This window comes from Corythoichthys intestinalis, chromosome 5 (assembly GCF_030265065.1).
Source record: "Corythoichthys intestinalis isolate RoL2023-P3 chromosome 5, ASM3026506v1, whole genome shotgun sequence".
In the NCBI taxonomy this organism is placed as follows: domain Eukaryota; kingdom Metazoa; phylum Chordata; class Actinopteri; order Syngnathiformes; family Syngnathidae; genus Corythoichthys; species Corythoichthys intestinalis.
In genome coordinates this window covers 34,142,207-34,163,005 of record NC_080399.1, presented here as the reverse complement: position 1 = coordinate 34,163,005, position 20,799 = coordinate 34,142,207, and the positions used below count along the sequence as shown (strand labels likewise).

The window sequence follows — 20,799 nt, the reverse complement described above, 5'->3', positions numbered from 1 at the left end:
TTTTACCCAACTCCTATCAACAAAAAACAGGAGAAAACTGCAAAACACAAAGGCATCTCCCTCCTACATTACTGCTCAACTATTTACACTATATACAAAGGTTATATTAAACAGGAATCACTGCTGGAAACCGAACACACGAACTGGCGTTTCTGAATGCTGGTCTGGCTGGCGAGGAGGCAGAGTGCTTGTGGCAAGCTTGTTAAGTAGGCCAGGAAGTCCAAACCTTGGCCAGTCAGGGGGCACCAATCAGGAGTGGCTGAATCAGCAACACCTGCACCTAATTCAACAATCAGCCACCCAACTCATGCACACACACACACACACACACAGTGGAAAAAAACAAAAAAGCAGTTAAAAAAGAACAATTGACCCACAGGGTCATAACAAAACGCCTGGGTGCCAAAATTCTAACCACTCACTTGTAGAACCAGTAGAACAATTTATTACAAGTTTAAATTTGTCATTTTACAGGATTTTTTTTCCATTTTACAACTTTACTTTTTTTGGCACTATTCTATCTCCATGTAATACACTAAGTGAAAATAAAGTACACAGAAAAGAACAACAAAAAAACAAATGATCATCATTTTGAAATCCTTTTTACTCAAGCTTCACTCAAACCTTTTATCTCCCACATTCTTATAGTGGGGCAAATAAGTATTTAGTCAACAACCAATTGTGCAAGTTCTCCTACTTGAAAAGATTACGGAGGCCTGTAATTGTCAACATGGGTAAACCTCAACCATGAGAGACAGAATGTGGGGGGGGGGAAACAGAAATCACATTGTTTGATTTTTAAAGAATTTATTTCCAAATTAGAGTGGAAAATAAATATTTGGTCACCTACAAACAAGCAAGATTTCTGGCTGTCAAAGAGGTCTAACTTCTTCTAACGAGGTCTAACGAGGCTCCACTCATTACCTGTATTAATGGCACCTGTTTTAACTCATTATCAGTATAAAAGACACCTGTCCACAACCTCAGTCAGTCACACTCCAAACTCCACTCTGGCCAAGACCAAAGAGCTGTCGAAGGACACCAGAGACAAAATTGTCTACCTGCACCAGGCTGGGAAGACTGAATCTGCAATAGGTAAAATGCTTGGTGTAAAGAAATCAACTGTGGGAGCAATTATTAGAAAATGGAAGACATGCAAGACCACTGATAATCTCCCTCGATCTGAGACTCCATCCAAGATCTCACTCCATGTCGTCAAAATGATAACAAGAACGGTGAGGAAAAATCCCAGAACCACACGGGGGGACCTATTGAATGACCTACAGAGAGCTGGGACCACAGTAACAAAGGCTACTATCAGTAACACAATGCGCTGTCAGGGACTCAAATTCTGCACTGCCAGACGTGTCCCCCTGCTAACGCCAGTACACGTCCAGGCCCGTGTGCGGTTCGCTAGAGAGCATTTGGATGATCCAGAAGAGGACTGGGAGAATGTGTTATGGTCAGATGAAACCAAAATCAAACTGTTTGGTAGAAACACAGGTTCTCGTGTTTGGAGGATAAAGAATACTGAATTGCATCCGAAGAACACCATACCCACTGTGAAGCATGGGGGTGGAAACATCATGCTTTGGGTCTTTTTTGCTGCTAAGGGACCAGGACGACTGATCTGTGTAAAGGAAAGGATGAATGGAGCCATGTATCAAGAGATTTTGAGTGAAAATTTCCTTTCATCGGCAAGGTCATTGAAGATGAGACGTGGCTGGGTCTTTCAGCATGACAATGATACCAAACACACAGCCAGGGCAACAAAGTAAGAAGCATTTGAAGGTCCTGGAGTGGTCTAGCCAGTCTCCAGATCTCAACCCAATAGAAAATCTGTGGAAGGGGTTGAAAGTCCGTGTTGCCCAACGACAGCCCCAAAACATTACTGCTCTAGAGGAGATCTGCATGGAGGAATGGGCCAAAATACCAGCAACAGTGTGTGAAAAGCTTGTGAAGAGTTACAGAAAATGTTTGGCCTCCGTTATTACCAACAAAGGGTACATAACAAAGTATTGAGATGAACTTTTGGTATTGACCAAATAATTATTTTCCACCATGATTTGCAAATAAATTCTTTAAAAATCAAACAATGTGACTGTTTTTTTTCCCACATTCTATCTCTCATGGTTGAGGTTTACCCATGTTGACAAGTACAGGCCTCTGTAATATTTTCAAGTGGGAGAACTTGCACAATTAGTGGTTGACTAAATACTTATTTGCCCCACTGTATGTTGTCTTCCGTTATCATCATGGCAAGCGACAATACCTCGAACAATGACATGATTTTTTTTTTTTAAGTAACTTTGTCCTCTTGGTGCCGACAAGCCAGTTAGAAAGCTAGGTTAGCGTCTACTCCTGAGAAAAAAATAACATTCATGTGGATTTTTAACTCGTTTATCTGCCACTCTGTTACTGTGATTATGCCAAGAATTGTAAATATAAAATAACTCATGTAATAAAATGTAACCATGGATCGGTAAAATGACCTTTGATAAAAACCTTTGATAGTCACCTATTATTAATGAATACGTGACCGAAAACCAGAGAAGTTGAGGCCTATATTTTTTCAAAAATAGAGAAGCCAAAATGTCCTCCAATTCTAGGATGTGCCTAGAGTGGGGAGAACAAGTATTTGATACACTGCCAAAATACTTGTTCTCCCCACTGTACAAATGTATTTAATGTAAACCCAGAGTTCCTCCAATTGATTATGATAGCTCATTGTTGTCAATTTTTTTAGGTTTGCTGGCAGACCTGGAAAATACAATAAACTGTTTAATCGGTGGCGACTGGAGGAGGTAAGTGCAAGCGTGCATCAGCCTAAGTGGGCGATCATTTCAGCTGTGACTCAGACCCTTTTTTTCTTAACATATCATTGCAATGACTTTAATTTGCGTTGACTAATAGGATCATTCATCTTTCAACAAGCTATTATTGAAATCAAAGGGCCTTTTCCTGAATAATTGAATCGATTTTCAACACAGTGCGTGAAATATTAGCGTAAAAATGTGAATTTCTGGTTTAAGTGTCACCCAAGTGGCTGCTTGATCGATCTGTGCCTGCAAATGGGTGTCATCATGTTTTTCAAACAAATCTGGAATAACTTCATGGAGCTCGGTTATCCGTAAGTCATATTTCATTATTCTTTTGCTTTTGTCAGCGTTTGCTGATTTAATTATTGTTGAGGTGAGTAGGCTAGTGTACTTGTTGTTATCTTAGGTTGCTGCAGAACTGGTGGTCTCGTAGGAAGATGAAGAAAGGAGGCAGTGCTGGAGGGCCCAATGTGGAGACTAAAAGTCAGCTACCTCAGTGGGATAAAGACTGGAATCTGCAGCCCATGAACGCACACGGGCTAGTAGATGAGTACCTTGAAATGGGTGAATCATTTTGGGTTTTGTACTTGCACAAATATGTAACTTGAGAGAGTCTGTAAACATCATGAAACAAAATCTTGTCTCCTCTCAGTCCTCCAGTTTGGCTTTACCACTATCTTCGTAGCCGCGTTCCCACTGGCTCCGCTTTTGGCTCTGCTCAACAACATCATCGAGATCCGTCTGGATGCGTACAAGTTTGTCACCCAGTGGCGAAGACCCATGCCTGCCAGGGCCACAGACATTGGTGAGCCCGAGCTCCTTTCTCGCTCTTTCAATTTCGCCGCAGAGGCAATGTTGACATGCGGCAAATATTCGGGTTAAGTTAGATATTCTTCTTTTAACCGTGTTTTAACCCTTTCTAAGGCACTCATTGGCTGCCATTGATATAGCTCGATGTCCAATTCATTTTGACTCGGAGTCAAAATGGATGATACAAGGTTCTAATTCAATAGTGATATTTGAAGTGTCAGAAGAACTACGAAGTCCAAACACTTTCCAAAAAGAAAAAAGCACAAATGCAAATTGGAACAACACAAACGCCAATTGCAAACGCTTTGCAAAAGAAAAAAGCACGAATGCGTCTTGACCAAAGCACAAATGCACGAAACCCAATTGCCTGCAACACGAATGCAAATGATTCGCAACACAAATTCAAATGGCTCACAACACGACTGGAAAAAGCCACAACACAACTGTAAAAGGATGACCCAGAAGTAGACTAAATTTCACAGAAATGCTGCTGCCACCATAGAAATGGTCACAAAGCAATAATATTCCAAAGTTTGCGAGTGAATTTCTGTAACTTCCATTTTCAAGCTCTGCACATGTGGAGATGTGACATGAAAATTTCTGGTTACGCTGCAGCAGGAGTGGTAGTCCTCGTGTCTACCTCCGTGAAATTTAGTCAACTTCCGTCGTCCTCTTGCATCTTTGCCGTGGCTTGTGGCAAATGGGGTTTGTGCTATTGCCAGTTTTCAAACAAGCTTTGGCAATTGGGGATCGTATTTGAGCGTTTTTCTTTTGCATTTGTGTTGCGTGCCACTTTAATTCGTGTTGTGGCAATTGGGGTTTTTGCTTTAGGCAATTTTGCAGTCATGCTTTGGTAATTGGAGATCATGTTATGGCATTTGTGCTTTTTTTTTTCTTTTGCAAAGCATTTGCAATTGGTGTTTGTGTTGTGGCAATTTGCATTCATGATTTTTTCTTAGGGCTGTCAAACGATTAACATTTTTAATCGAGTTAATCACAGCTTAAAAAATAATTAGGTTTTGACTTGGTTCCCTCCTAGTGTGTTCCTGTGATTACCCATTGATTTCACCTGTTTTGCCTGCTCCTAGTGTATCCGCCAACCTGCATCCTTCTGTGTCACCCATCTGTTCCTCGTTGTCTTGTTACCCCTTGTCTCTGTGTGTATATAGGCTCCCAGTTTCTTTTCACTCCTTGTTGTGTCATTGTCAGCGTCAAAGTCTATGCCAATGTCTTCATTCATGCCAGCATCAATTCTTGCCCGTTCCTACTCACAGCCCTCGTGTTCCTCTGCCTCAGTAAGTCTTTGATACCCAGCCTTTTGTTAGTAACCTGAGTTTTGTTTGCTACTGTGTTTTTTGGGATCACCTCAGTTTTGGTTTGTACTTTGTTTTTCTCTTGGCTTTAATTAAATCACTTTTACACCGCCTTTTTGCCATGCTTCCCTTTCCCTGCACTTGGGTCCACACACCACCTGCCTGCCCGCATTCCTGACAAGACGGATGTATACATTCAACATACTATTGTATACAAGTACTGTATTTGTTTATCATAACAATAAATCCACAAGATGGCATTAACATTATAAACATTCTTTCTGTGAAAGGGATCCACAGATAGAAAGACTTGTAATTCTTAAAAGATAAATGTGAGTACAATTATAGTAATTTTGATAGTTTGTATATTGTGACTAAATATTGCCATTTAGTGTATTTGTTCAGCTAAACGAAATGTTTGAATAGAGTTTGACCAAGTATTATTTTGCATAGCTACTGTATTTTGATTGGGAATGCCAGTTGTCTTTGCATTGAGCGCTTTTCTTTTTGAGAACTTTTTTCTTTGAGAGAGATGGGAATATTGTTTTTTGTTGTGCTTTCACTTAATGATTCTGTAGCGACTTAATTGTTTTTAACTGCCCAAATGTATGATGGGAAGTTGGACAACCATGACTGTCAGTGGTGGCTGCAAATGGTACATCTTCTCTGAGTTGTGTTCAACACAGGGTGTGAAGAAAAAGACCATCTCCCGTCATTCTTCCCGACATCGCTTGCCAAGAGATGCCAAAGCTTATAACAATAAATAGAGCGGCTCCAATGAAAGCCTGTATCCACTCCACTCCCTTGACGCTGCCTCTTAGCTCTCAATATACAATAAACGGCGCCATTGTAGTCTGTTCGTGGCAGTGTGTGAGTGGGACTTTCTGCGCATGCATTAAATGCGTTAAATATTTTAACGTGATTAATTTTTAAAAAATTAATTACCGCCCGTTAACACAATAATTTTTACTTTTTCTTTTTGCAAAGTGTTTGGACTTGGCATTTCGCCTGACCCTTTTTGGCCACTGTCATATTCCTGTTGTACTGCAACATCATCATGCAAATAACCGGACACCGCAAACATTCCACCGCCAATAAGAATCATAATGTTGAAGTCACAATGAAGTCATGATTTTTCTTCTCACACCAAAAGTATTTCACATTGGCCAGATATTCAGGTTTGAAAAAGGTTGTGATCAAGATTTAAAACACCCAAATATGACCATATTCAGGTTTTTATCTATTTTTTATTTATTTATTTTGGATGGGACGTGTTTACAAGGCCTTGCATGACTGGGTTTCGGCCAATAACTGTTATGAAAGGGTTATTGGCTGCATGTGAAGGTAGCCAGTGACATTTATTAGCATTCATCTAACTACAGTATAACTCAATATGCAGCCAGCTCCACTATCTGTTGTTTTACCATCACTTTATTTGAATTGCAATCATTAAAGCGCAAGCACATCTTAAAACCTTTCTGAAATTCCTCTCATTTACTGATCGTATTTGATAGTGTTCCACATTGGAGCAAATGAAAGAGTTGAATGTGTTTGCACTGACACTGTTACTCTGGAATATTTGTAAATACGGAAGATGTTAGTACTTTTCGGAAACTTTTAAACATTGTAAAATGTGTCATTTTAGTCCGAACAAAAGGATAGGGCAAAAGTCGTCCCGGTTTTTCCAAGGCATTTAAAATATTGCTGGCGTGCTTGACAGGTATCTGGCACGGAATCCTTGAAGGCATTGGGGTCCTCGCCGTCATCACCAACGCCTTCGTTATTGCTATCACCTCGGACTACATCCCTCGCTTCGTGTATGCCTTCAAATACGGGCCCTGCATGGACAGAGCGTACCGTCACGATGATGAGTAAGAGTTAAAAAAAATTCAAGTGTGAGTCTTGCGTGCACAGACTCTGCTTGAGTTGTGCTAAACGTTTGAATTCACCCTGCAGGTGTTTGCGAGGCTACATGAACAGCAGCCTGTCTGTGTTTGACATGAGCGTACTAAAGAACAGCAGCGAGCCAGAGTACTGCAGGTACCGGGACTACAGAGCGCCACCTTGGAGCACGGTACCCTACGAGTTCACTCTGCAGTTCTGGCACGTTCTGGCTGCCAGACTGGCCTTCATTATCGTCTTTGAGGTATGTTGACTCCTCTTCCAAATCTGACAACCTTTCCGATGCTTTTAAATCAATGACTGCTTTCCTCAGCACCTGGTGTTTGGCATCAAATCCTTCATCGCGTACCTCATTCCGGACATGCCCAAGGACCTGTGTGACCGAATGCGCAGGGAGAAGTACCTCATGCAGGAGATGATGTACGAGGCGGAGCTGGAGCACCTTCAGAAGGAGCGCAAGAAGAACGGACTGCGGTATCACCACGAGTGGCCTTAAACTTTTTACCCTTCATGTTTCCGCCAAATGCCGTGCAGCCCTCCACTACCGCTTGCCTGCTTTTTTCTGGGGTTTAACATTTAGCAGATTCACCAAAGACTTCACATACGACAACCCCCCGCCCCTTATACACACACATACAAAAGCTGCTTCACCGTGAACACTCCCTCCCTCGCCATCTGTTGCAGAATTGGCGCCGCTCTTGTGTTCCGATTCCCTCCGCGATCCGCCGTCTGCCCCCCATCCCTGCTGTGTGTCATGGCCTCACTGTAATGTTTACTATGCAGATGAAGGGCTGCAGCGGTTTCACTTGGTCAGCCATCTTGCACTCTCTCTCTCCTTCTGTGTGGCAGCTAGCACTCTATCTCAGGGGTCCCCAACGACCGGGCTGCGGACCGGTACTGGTCCGTGGCGCATTTGGTACCGGGCCGCGCAGAAATAATAAATAATTTATTAACAACTGCGTTCTGGCCGATTGACTTTGGCCTGTGCCGCTTAACACACCAATATCCTTGTCTACTCTAGATATACAACTACAGAAGGGGAGGTCGTCATAGAAATGCATTGATTGGAATGTTAGCAGTACATCTTGTTTTGTATATCTATGTGCGCTTGGCCTCGATAATAACGTATGACGTAGGTCGTCGCGCATCACATTTGTTCCCGGTAATAATTAGCCCCCACACTAGAATGACTGAAAAACAGACATCTTTGGAGAGATTTTTTTACGGGGAAAAGGGAACCTCACGAGCCAGAAGATTAGCCTAGAACCTCGAAGAAAACAAAATCTATGCTACTTCCCAATCACTAAAGACCCACGAACTGCGAAGCAGTGGATTTGTGACCCGTATGTGAATAAACCGAGTGATTCGTGCATGTCTGTGCATCAGCTTGTAGAGATTGCAAATCACGGCGACCTTAACCGTACATATGAGACAACAACTCTACCGAGGTTCTGGATTAAAGTCATTTCGGAATATCCTGACATCGCTAGGAGAGCACTGAAACAAACGAAACAAGCTCAAGCCTCCCACTGATTCAGCGGGTGAGTTGTATTTTCCCTGCACTTAACACGACAGGTCTGAAAACAAATGTTATTTTATATTTGCTGTATTTTCTGCCGCACATTGCCAGTGTTCTGACAAATTTGGTATGCGCGTAATGTTAAAAATGACCGCGAATGCAGCGATTCAAAAGTACACACTACAAACTTTCTTTAAAGAAAGGAATATTTACTTAAGTTTGCCATGTTAGCTGCAGACAACAACTGCACGCAGCTCTGTCACATAAGGACTTCATCGTGTCGTTAAGCATTAATTCACGCCATTTTTGTGTTGCACATGTATGTCTATGATGTAAATAGTTTTTTTGCAGCGTTGGATAACACAGAGTCCAACTGAATATAAAAGAGGGCTTTTTTGACCGCCACAAAAGCTTTGGGAGCAAAATTTTATTCATTTATTTTGCAAAATTTGACAGAACACCCGTCCGTGAAAAAAAGACCCAAATCACACTGGTCCGTGGTGCAAAAAAGGTTGGGGACCCCTGCTCTATCTGCATGTGTTCAGTTTTCAGAACCATGCTGGTTCCCGCTCATTTTGTGATCGTGATCACAAGTTGAACGGAAGACGTTTTTGCAAAGTAACTATGGGCTACGTTCACACTGGATTATGATTTCTTTGTTTTGTTCTGTTTCAAAATGTGGCACATCTGAATTTTTTTAAAATGTACAATTACAATGTATTCATGTTTTTTGTTCGTGTGTGGATGTAATTTGGGTATTTATTAGCTGAGAGGTCCGTGTGGATGCTAGCCTTGCGCACATTCGACCGATAAATCATCAGAAAGCAACATATTTTCCAATTGTTCGACAAAACACACCAAAAGCAAAAGTGGACCATCGATCCAAATTTGGCAATGGAGAAAAGATTAATTCATTCATTCATTTTCCGAGCCGCATACTAATCGGCTGCCATTGATGGCGCTAGAGGTCCAATCCATTTTGACTGGGAGTGCTCGCGGTGATCATTCGCTGCCAGCCAGTCCTCCCAGTTTCTATAAATTGTATCATTTAGCTGGACACAATTTTGTGCATGTTATGAATCGCATTTGTTTTTGTTGTGCCGCAAATTATGAAAATCATTTTTAGCAGAAACCAAAAAAAAATCCAAAATAACGCATTGGCTGCAATTGATGGCAATGGAAGTCCAATCCATTTTGACTGGGGGGGGCTGGTTGGCTAATTCGCAGCCAGCCCCTCCCAGTCAAAATGGATTGGATGTCTATCATAGGTGTTTATAATATGATTTTTTTACTAAATGCCACAACACAAACTCTGTGAATATCTAATAATAACAGATTATTTACTTCCACCACTTAAAATGGATTGGACATCTATTACCGTGAATGGCAGTCAATGAGTTGAGCAACATCCCCTGCCGTGTAAACGTAGCCTACCTCGCCCTTGGAGCATGCTGAATCCTTTTTGTTGCAAAATGTACAGTACTTTGTAAAACAACAGCACTTATCATGAAGATTTAGCAAAGGCAGCCCAGAAAGTGCATGGTGTAGTTGTCACGTCCCTTCTTGGTGCCTGGTTTGCGTGTCAGCGTGAGCTGCCTGTGTGTTTCTTGTGTTACTGCTAAGCTGGACTGCCTCGAGTTGGTGCGATGTGAACTTTTTCGCGATATGATTGTGCCTACAGTTGTGCGCCGACATCACGTGTGCCTGTTTGTGCTGCACGTGTGCTTTCAAGTGCAACGAGTCCTCTCTCTCTTAACTCTTCTGCCCAAGAACTTTGTAGACTCTCCTGAGTGGGTTTGTTTTGGACTTTAGTCAGACACACTTAGGTACCCACTGTGGTCTAATGGCTCTAAAACAACAGCGTTTGTTGTAATGTAACTCCCATTATGATCGACGTTTAGCTGCTTTTCCCCCTTTCTACGCTCATGGCCTGTTTTTCATTTGTTATTGGAAGGGCTGAAGTATGGTTAAAAGTTGGATCGTTTGGACATACCTGTGGCTTGGATGTTCACTGCGCAGAGAACGCCGATTCGCTCTTGCTCACTCACAAAAAAAAAGCACTTACACATTCATTCTCCAGTAAAGAACATCAGCCAGCTGCGGTTTGAGCTCCGCTGTGTTCGTAATTGTTTTAAAGTTTCGAAATTCAAGCGCTTCAAAGGAAAGCTGTTGGTCATGGACTGACACATTTGGAGGCAAAACCACAAGTGCTCGTTACAAACAAGAATATACCGTCCAATTTCCAGTCAGAATATGTTAATATGCTCATGAGTCAAAATACAAGACAGTCAAAAGAGTAAGAAATAACTCAGTAACTATAGTATGTCAGGTTTTCAAGGTTGGGCGGGGATTGTCTAAGATTGATTCTCCTCCCAAGCCAAGTTTACAATCAAGTTGTGAAAGTCCGCTGGAAGTACAAACCAATTGTGGGCGCTTTGACGCCCCATTTCTGATTTGGAAAATATGGACATAACAATATCTCTCATGAGTAGGTTGTCATTGCCGGAAATCATTACTTAAAGGGAATGAGAGGAGTTGCTTTGATTGGCCGTGACTGATATGGGATATGATCTCGAGAGAGCTAAGATCTGGCGGCCTCTGATTGTACAATTATGTTAACTACTACCTTACAAAGAACTTAGTCTCTATTCCACTCCAAAACTTTTAATTGTTAATATATTCTATCTCAGTAAAACTGAACGTCGATGGCCTTGTTCCATTTAAAGCAGTGAAGCATAACAAAAGATACACTCGTAATATTATCAAAGATTCAATCACGATCACCCGGCCAGTCAAACAATATTTTTGCTACTTTAAAGACTTTTCTGTTTTGTTATTTCTGGTGTTATGGGTAAAATATTTCCATTTTGACTGGCCAAGAGACAGGAATAGATTAGTTTTTTTTTTTGTTTGTTTTTTTTTTTTTTTTACTTCACAGTGTTTAATGACAGCTATGTTGAAACAGTTAATCCGTTATACGGTGTTCATTTTTAGTAAGTAACTTACTGGTTACCACTGAAGGTGTTAGATGTCCAATTCATTTTGACTGAGGGCTGACAGCGATTATTCACCTTTAAATATACTTGATCAAGATTAGCACATGTAAGACTTTTTAACTCTTTGGCTGTCATTGAGATCGCAAAATGTCCAATCTGTTTTGACTGGGAGGGGGCCAATGAACGAATGTTTACTCGCCCCTTCCAGTCAAAACGCCATCACTAGCGCTAAAACATTAGCATTCACAGCCATCCTCCCAGTTTAAATGAATTGGACAAGTAATCTAGCGTTGTCATTGGCAGGCAATGAGTTGATACAGTGATCCCTCGCTAATTCGCGCTTCAAACTTAGCACCCTGCGTCCATCGCGGATTCTTTTTTTCTTTCAATTAAAAAAAAAAAAAAAAAATACAGATGAGCTGTCCTGAGCCAATAGCGTAGACTCACTCTCGCTTCCTCTCTTGCTCTCCCTTCTCTTTGTTCATCAGGCCGTGCACTGGATTTGCATATCAAAGTTAACGATGTTGACGGATGTTTGGGTTTGATCTTGCCACTGATGGTTGTAAGCCAAAGCACCGCATGCATCAATCATCGTTTGTTAAACAGTTGCTGTGGCAACTCATTGTAAGTAAGTGAGACGCTTGAGCGGATTTGAGTGGACTCGTTTAATAAAGCATTTAACAAAGCCAAGCATTCTTCTAATACTTTATTCTTGTTTAAAAATAATTCGGTGGCACAGTAACATGTTTGAAACTTATCATAATTATTACATTTGAAAGCTTAAAAACCAGTGATTAAAATGTATATATACTTATTTTTAATTATACTTTGGGGAAAAAGTGAAAAAAAACATGTCTTATACGACTCCCTTTTCTATGCTAAATCTGGATACATACATTGAACACAAGCAAAATAAATATACTTGAAAATACTTTTGGGGGGCTGCACTACTTTGCGGTTGTTTACTTATCACGGCGGGTCCTCGTCTCCATTAACCGCGAAAAACGAGGGATCACTGTAGTAATTATTTTCTTGTGAATTCTTTTTTTTTTTTTTTTAGCAACTTTTTTTTTTTTTTTTCAAATTAAAAAAATCTAAAATAGGGAAAAACCTGTTCTCTTGTTGTATTTTTTAAATTAATAGGTTAAATAGAATAGGTGTTTTTTAAAATTGATTTTGTTTATTTTAAAAACAAAAAGGAATTTTAAAAAATGTTATTTATTAATAATGGTATTTATTATTTCTCATCAGAATGTCATTCCAGGCTATGATTAGTGTCTTTCTGTTTTCTCATAATTTTGTTTTAAGATGATTAATTTAGAATTTATTCTGGAAAAAAAATATTTTAAAAAAAATATTTTTTTTTGTAAATTAGATTATTGAGACCTAGCGTTTACATATGTCGGCATCACATTATGTGTCATGTAGGCCACATTATTAACATTTGGTATACTTTGTTGTACAAGTGTGCAATAGTACAATCATAGACTTCATAATTTGTGAAGTCTATGGTACAATATTAACATTTGGGAGAGTAAAAGTGCGGCCCACATGAATCCCCGTCAACCTACTGTTACGGACCCATTGTGTTATTCCCCCTTTTACTTCGATCGCGTGTATTTATGTTTGTATTTAATACACCCCTTAACGCATCCCTCCGTTGTTTTCTGCTATGGGGTAAAACCTTGTTTCTGCAGTAGCGGACCCTTACACTGGCAACAAAATAAACCACACATTTCCAAAGATAGACGACGGACTCACTTCCTCGGCACTGCTATCCCGTAGCATTTAATATTGTTATGTTTTCAGTTTAATTTAGCTATTTCCATCTTGCTATGTTGATAATTGCGATGTTTGTTTACTGCTTTTTGTCTTACTGTAAAGAAAGGGAAAGTGACGATCGCCCAGCCATGATATTTATGTCATCAGCCATCGTGCTGTGACCCGGGAATTTAACGCCAGCTTTCACGCATATCTCTTCCCGGGAAAGTCCCTTAAATTATACTAAGACGCGACCAGTGAAATCTCCGCGTCATCTCCGTTTCAGTCGACCCCGGAATTGTGTTCACATACAAGGGCTGCACGTTTAAATTCCGCGATTTTCCCAGTGTTTCGGCGTGTGTGAAAAGGGCTAAAATGTGATGTCTACATTTGTGAATACTGGGTCTTTATGAGGTCAGTTTTTTTTATTTGTTGTTTGTTTGTTGGTTTATTTGCTTTTAATTACCAAAAATAGTGACTTGCCCTATAGTGTTAAGAACAGATGATTCTAGATATTTAGAAGAAAAAAATGTATAAATGTCACATTAAAACAAACCTAACTAGGAATACAAAGTAAATCATTGATGCTTTATCAATACCGTTGGGAATTTTTTTTTTTTTTAATCTTCCTTTTTTAGTGTTAATTCAAATCATGTTGCCATTTTATGTATGAATAATCGTAAAGTAGACTGACTACAGTATATTTGTTTTGTTATTGAGTTTTTGCTGCTTTTACTCACATTCAGATGTCCCGTCTGCATTTCTCAGGTGTCCTCTGAATGTTTGCTGGTGATCAAACATTTTCAATCACATTTTGTTCAATCAAATGATGCACCCATAAAATGCATGTTTGTTTTTTTTTGGGGTTTTTTTTGGTTCAGATTCCTTTGGACATTTAATGTCTACTCTGGGGGGGAAAAAAACAACAACAACAACTAACATAGCTTTCATGCTATCCTTCTATCAGTTCCATTTATTGATTTTTTTTTTTTTTTATTCAGTGGGAAGAGACTCTAGCAGTCATTAGGAAGCAGTCCGGGTTCCCTGCTATGTGAAAATTGAAAATCTATGCATGCTGTAATCCTTGTACAGTCCAGTTTGCATGAGTTTAGTGCCTCCTTTGAGCAGCGCCGACGTCAATAAGTTTGTCTTAAACATATCAAAAACACATCTTTTTTAGGAAACTCAGAAAAGATTTACTGTATGTTTGGTGAAGGAACTGAATTTTATACAGCATCAATATAGTTTCAAGATTTGAAAAAAAAAAAAAAAAAAAAGAATGAAAATACTATGAGAACTCAACAAGTCTAGAGAAAAATTGAAAGTGTGAAAATATCACACATTGAATCTATGTAGTGAAAGTGTTCCTAACATCTCATACTGCTTTTGGCAATAGCACAATTTGGGTATCATTAAAACAAGTAACAACAGCATGTCATTGCACTCGGTAAAAATATGAAGTGGAATTTACTTGATGAGCAAGTTGATGCACATACATGGAAGTCTTAGGTCATGCAATTGAATGAGCGACAGTATGCAACATGGTTTACTTCGTTCTTTGTTTACATGTATAAAAAAAAAAAATTAAAAAAGAAATGTATAAAACAATGTAACATAAGATAATTTGGATATCACACTTTTCTGTAATAAACCATGGATTGTACTTTTCAATTTAATTCTTCCCTGTTTATTTCTCGCTATTTTCTCACAAGGCCATTCAATGCCTGAATTCCAATCACAAAGCTGTTGCATATGAAAAAGGTGCGCTTTCATGGAGATGTACAAAGCGTTGTCGATCAAAATAATGGCAATTCGACCTCAGCTGAGTTCTACGCTCAACTGGGGGACATTCGAGTAAGTGCTACGTCTGCACAAAAGTTTGGTGGATTCTGTTTATGGAGCAAACTGATTTATTTCTTTGCTCCCTCTGCAATTACAAACCAAGATTCCATTTTTCTCCCGATGCATGCCTATGCTGAAATAATGTTTTTCTATCTAGTGGAGGAATAACAGCTTTCCTGCACTTGGCATCAACACTCTCTGCTTTGTTTGAACGTCCTCAAGGGGAAATCTGCTGTTATTTCTTTTCAGCTTTTGAGAAGTGCTAAGCTGGCACAAAAAGGACACATCAGAAACGGTAAAGATCTAAAAGACGTTTATTGCTGTCAGTGGCAGCTAATGAGTTAATGAAATGTTATCCTCTCACTCCTCCAATGCGGTAAAAGTTGTGTGGCACGGGAAAACTTTAATACGTTAAACCCTTTTCCATTTGAAAATGACAACTTGAATTTTAAAAAGCAGAATAGTAAAGACAGATATGAAGAATTTAAGCCCGCTGTCTTACTACAAAATCCCAAATAATCTCCTACATGTCCATTAGACTCGAACAAAATTTAGGGCTTGACTGCTCAATCGGAAAATGATGCGTGATGTCTTTAAGTGTGTTTGATGCCTCTTTGCACTAGGAACTGCAAAGCTGAAATGCGTCCAGGGTCACACCATGAAAAGAAACAGTGTATATTACCCAAATGCTGTATTTTCTCTCAAAGCACAGGTTTTCAAACAGCTACGTATTGCATTTTACCTTTTGAAGTGAGCGTTGAGTTCATTTTCCACCAGCTTGTAATTTACTGCACTGCTAAAAATGTACTTTATATGTGAAACACATGTTTTCCCCACCAACAGAACTGTAAATTGTCTGAATTTTTCTCATTTTTCTTAGGCGGTAACCGCAGTGTCACACACCACTTTCCTTTCATGCATCGCAAAGTTATTAGGTCACGGACACTGTAAAGGGAAGTGACATGATTGATGCTACTGTACGCACTAAGAACACATAAGGAGAGCGGCTTAGTGGAGAAATTATGGAGTGGGCACGGCTATAAATCCAGTTAAACACATGTGAACAGGATAAGATGGTAGGAATAACCTATATGGGGTGGCAAGAGAGTCACAGTTATAGATCATCAGCAGTTGATGTTCCATGGAGTGCTTTAGAACTCGTTGGCTGCCAATGACCAGTGTTGGTAATCTTACTTTTTTACTTAAAGATTTTTATATTAATTTATTGAGGAATAACAACCCTATGTACAATATTTGAGAAGATTTGGTATTGGCTGCTATTGACGTTCAGTGTGTTGATCAACAACTGAACATGAGTGAAATTTAATTAAGTTTAGAAAAAAAAAAAAAAAAATCCCTCCCGGGAATACTTTTAAAATTTGATATGCTGATATTGTCAACAGACAAAAAAATATTGCCCGTATTTGACACCTCTTGATTTTAAACATTTCCAGAAGATGTAGTTTTCATTTAGATTGCAATTTTATATGTTACTTAGGGTGTCTATATAAATGTGGTGAAAGATTGTTGAGAAGTTTGCACTGAAAGACCAGAAACTGGGGCCGGCCAATATTTCTTCATTAAAAGTCAAGCAAAGAGCAACACTGCGGGCTTTTCTTGATGGGGACGATGCACAGAGCACTTATTAGGTCATGGTCTCCTCGAGCAGCCTCGCAGGATTGATGTCGCTCACACAGCACGGAAATAAAGTGCAGTTTAGCCAGGTAATCATGAAGCCTACTGTGATCGTAACTATAAATCCAGCTGAAGCACAGAGGACAAAAAAGGCACCATCTCTTCCCTTATTTTCTGAATGGCCTCTGTTGACTTTATTTTGAAGTGCTCTTTCTCCAAAGAGTTTCTAATCGGCCTTTCCCAGACCAATTTTGGAAGCACATTATTTTCACACCGACCAGACACCCCAACCAGCACCAATAAATTATTCCGTACACTGTACATTTTTCGCATGAATATTTTTGCGCAGCAGCTCTGTGGTTTAGTCTTGATGGAAAAATGCTGTGCTAAGTAAAAAAGAAGTGAAAACCTGCGTCAATGGACGAGTTGTTCCTTGCTTTGAGGAACATGAAGGATATAGAAAGGTCATTTGGTGCGTGTGAGCAAAGAATTTATCGAATGTTATATAGTCAGTCCCTATGCAGACCCTATGCAATAAGACAGCTGTTTTTAGAGTGCACGTTAAATCAAAACCTCAGCAAAAGGTCTGAGATAAAGATTATTTCAGGTGCGCAGTTATTTATGCAGAATAACATAAGCGGATTTTAAGGGGGGGGCGGCACCCCTGGTGGTCGAAAAGTGTCATTGCATGTAAATGACTTTCCGAAACGTATATATATTTATATATATTTTATATGTATATGTATATGTATATATATATATATATATATATATATATATTAGGGCTGTCAAAATTATCGCGTTAACGGGCGTTAATTAATTTTTTAAATTAATCACGTTAAAATATTTGACGCAATTAACACAGATGCCCCGCTCAGAGAAATTTAAATGACAGTACACAGTGAAACGCTCACTTGTTGTGTTTTATGGAGTTTTGCCGCACTCTGCTGGCGCTTGTACTTGTACTAACATTTTTCTTTTAAGAACTACAAGTCTTTCTATCCATGGATCGCTTTAACAGAATGTTAATAATGTTAATGCCATCTTGTTGATTTATTGTTATAATAAACAAATAGTCCTTATGTACCGTATGTTGAATGTATATATCCATCTTGTGTCTTATATTTCCATTCCAACAATAATTTACAGAAAAATATGGCATATTTCATAGATGGTTTGAATTGCGATTAATTACAATTAATTAATTTTTAAGCTGTAATTAACTCGATTAAAAATGTTAATCGTTTGACAGCCCTAATATATATATGTATGTGTATATATATATATATATATATATATATATATATATATATACACAGTGGGGATAACAAGTATTTGATACACTGCCATTGGGTTTTCCCATTGGCAGTGTATCAATTACAATATATGTATATATATATATATATATATATATATAAAATAGAGAAAAAATATTTTTTCAAATGATTTTTTCTTTGATTGAATTTTTTTTTTTTTTTGATTGAAGCAACTTTTTGGGGGATTGAATGATTTAGATACAAAGGTCCTAATCATAATATGGCCCAAACACAAAAAGATTTTCTTCAATCAAAGAAAACTTTTTCAATGAAAAATTAAGTGTTCATATGCAAATTTTTCAATCTATAATATTTTTTCGCATTCAAAAACTGTTTTATGATTGAAATTTTTCTTTTTGAGAATCTATATTTTTTTGAAGCAACTTAATCTATATATTTTTTTTGAAGCAACTTATTTTTTGAATGAATAATAGTGAAAAATGTCCTAGCCAAAATGTGGTCCAAAGAAAAATCAACATTACTTCAATCAAAAAGTTGCTTCAATCAAAAAAAGAACTTGAAGTCAATCCAAAAAAATATATATATATTTTTTTTTTTTTTTGGAAATTTTTGAGTTTCAAATTTATTTTTGCATTCATTTTTTTGATTGAAGCGACTTTTTTTTGGGTTGAAAATATATATTTTGATTGAAGCAACTTTTTTTATGGAAGCAACTTTTTTTGATTGAATAATAAAGACGCAAATCTACCTCCATATGGCTCCGTCCAGGGGATACAATTTTTGACTCGGGTAACTACGACACCGGCGGGCGGACCAAATTCAATTGATGACGATCGTGGCGAAAAGTATTACCTAAGCTGCCTGATTTAGAATTCCCCTAAAAAATGATGGGAAACAACAACAAAAAACGCCCTTTGTCAACTTATTATTTTAAATATTCTTTAAGTAAATTTTATTGCTGACACTGCGTTTTGGGGTCATCAACATGTTGTGCCCCCCTGCCCCAAAAGTCAAACTCCGCCTATGCAGACTAATATCAGATTTGTATCAGCAAGCACTAAGTATTTTCTGAAATACATTGCACAGGTAAGACAGTCAAGTGCTCTGCGAAAAGACGGAATAGACAGTAAGCAGACTGTGTGGTGAGATATTGTGTATTCCGTCCAAATAAAATCTTTGTTGACATGTAATAAGCGTTAGGTCATCACTGTGAGTCAGCAGTGTGACTCCCACGCAGCCTGCAGATTCACAGGCCTTCACCTCCCGAGGATCCACACAATAGGAAAACCCTCCGCTGCCAGCTAAAAGGTATTTTTTCAACTGAACTGTAAACACACCCACAAGATCAGACATTAGATAGTCGGCAAAAACACCCCCATGAAATTTGCACTGTTAATACTTCCATTCCCATTGTAGAGTAGATACAACAATACATTCCCGGCTGTTCTTATTTATTCTTAGTACTCCCCCGCCGTAGCTAATTGCTCGCTTATGTGATTGGCAAGTGCAAATAGTCAGATTTAGCATCTGACCTATCAACACTAATTTGTACCAACTGTTACGAACGGCAAGCCGTTAATGTGGATCCAAAACACAGACCAGGAGATCAGAGAGCGAATTTAGTATTTAATGAGTACAACAAAGGGAGCACGCTAAGTAACGCGAGTAAGAAAATACAACTGAGAGAGCACGCTAAGTAACGCGGGTAAGAAAATACAACTGAGAGAGCACGCTAAGTAACGCGGGTAAGAAAATACAACTGAGAGAGCACGCTAAGTAACGCGAGTAAGAAAATACAACTGAGAGAGCACGCTAAGTAACGCGGGTAAGAAAATACGACTGAGAGAGCACGCTAAAACGGCGTGAATACAACAGTACAAAATTACAATTACAAAATCCCAATAAAACACAAAAGTAAATGAGATCAAACCAGAACACGATCGAAGAATGTCGGGAAGCACCAAGGGTGACGATGAGCACACAGAAGTAAGCAAAGCCGTAACAAGCAAATGCAATAGTCCGACACTCGCAGACGGTGACAGGAGTCCTTAAATAATGAGCGCTCCTAATGCGCCACAGGTGTGCGGCCACGGCCCCGCCCATCCAGCTGAATCAGATGCTGGAAAGAAAACAACTGAGAAGGCATACAGATATGACAGAACCCCCCCCTCAACGGACGCCCCCTGGCGGACCACCTGGTTTCGAGGGATGAAGGGAGTGGAAATCCCGCAGAAGCGACGGATCGAGGATCCAGGAGCGGGGGACCCATTGGCGCTCCTCAGGGCCATAACCTTCCCAGTCTACCAGGTACTGCACCCCCCTACCCCTCCTCCTAGAATCAAGAATGGCACGCACCGTGTACACCGGCCCACCGTCGATCACGCGAGGAGCAGGAGGAGGCACTGATGGAGGGTTCAGGGGACAGGTGGAGACCGGCTTGAGCAGAGAGACGTGGAAAACTGGATGAACCTTCATCGAGCCGGGAAGCTTCAGCCTGACAGTCACAGGGTTCACCACCGCGTCAACCGCAAAAGGACCCACGAACCGAGGGCCCAGTTTTCTTGAAGTCCCAGCCAGGTGCAAATCCCGCGTCGAAAGCCAGACCATCTGGCCTGGGCGATAGACTGGAGCGGGCCGTCGGTGGCGATCAGCTATCCGCCGGTTGCGGGCCGCCGTTCGGACTAGTGCAGCCCTTGCGTCTCTCCAGACCCTATGCGCCCTCCGCAGGTGCACCTGTACAGACGGCACGACGACCTCGGCTTCTTGGGAAGGAAACAGTGGAGGCTGGAACCCGTATGCAGTCATGAATGGTGACCTCCCAGTGGCAGAGCAAACGAGGGTGTTATGTGCATACTCCACCCAAGGGAGGTGTGACGACCAGGAAGCCGGATGCAGTTCACAAACACAACGGAGGGCGGCCTCCAG

General features: G+C 39.9%; 1 protein-coding gene across 1 annotated transcript in view; it reads left to right on the top strand.

Annotated features, from left to right (window-relative positions):
• The window catches only part of ano3 (anoctamin 3), a 103,693-nt gene extending 89,287 nt beyond the window's left edge, over nucleotides 1–14,406 (top strand). Inside the window, exons 20-26 of the mRNA XM_057836987.1 lie at nucleotides 2,747–2,804; nucleotides 3,033–3,130; nucleotides 3,226–3,383; nucleotides 3,472–3,624; nucleotides 6,663–6,813; nucleotides 6,899–7,088; nucleotides 7,158–14,406. Of these exons, the coding sequence (XP_057692970.1) occupies nucleotides 2,747–2,804; nucleotides 3,033–3,130; nucleotides 3,226–3,383; nucleotides 3,472–3,624; nucleotides 6,663–6,813; nucleotides 6,899–7,088; nucleotides 7,158–7,340 (991 nt within the window). The 3' untranslated portion in view covers nucleotides 7,341–14,406. The remainder of the gene's footprint in view (nucleotides 1–2,746; nucleotides 2,805–3,032; nucleotides 3,131–3,225; nucleotides 3,384–3,471; nucleotides 3,625–6,662; nucleotides 6,814–6,898; nucleotides 7,089–7,157) is intronic.
• The last annotated feature ends 6,393 nt before the right edge of the window (nucleotides 14,407–20,799 follow it).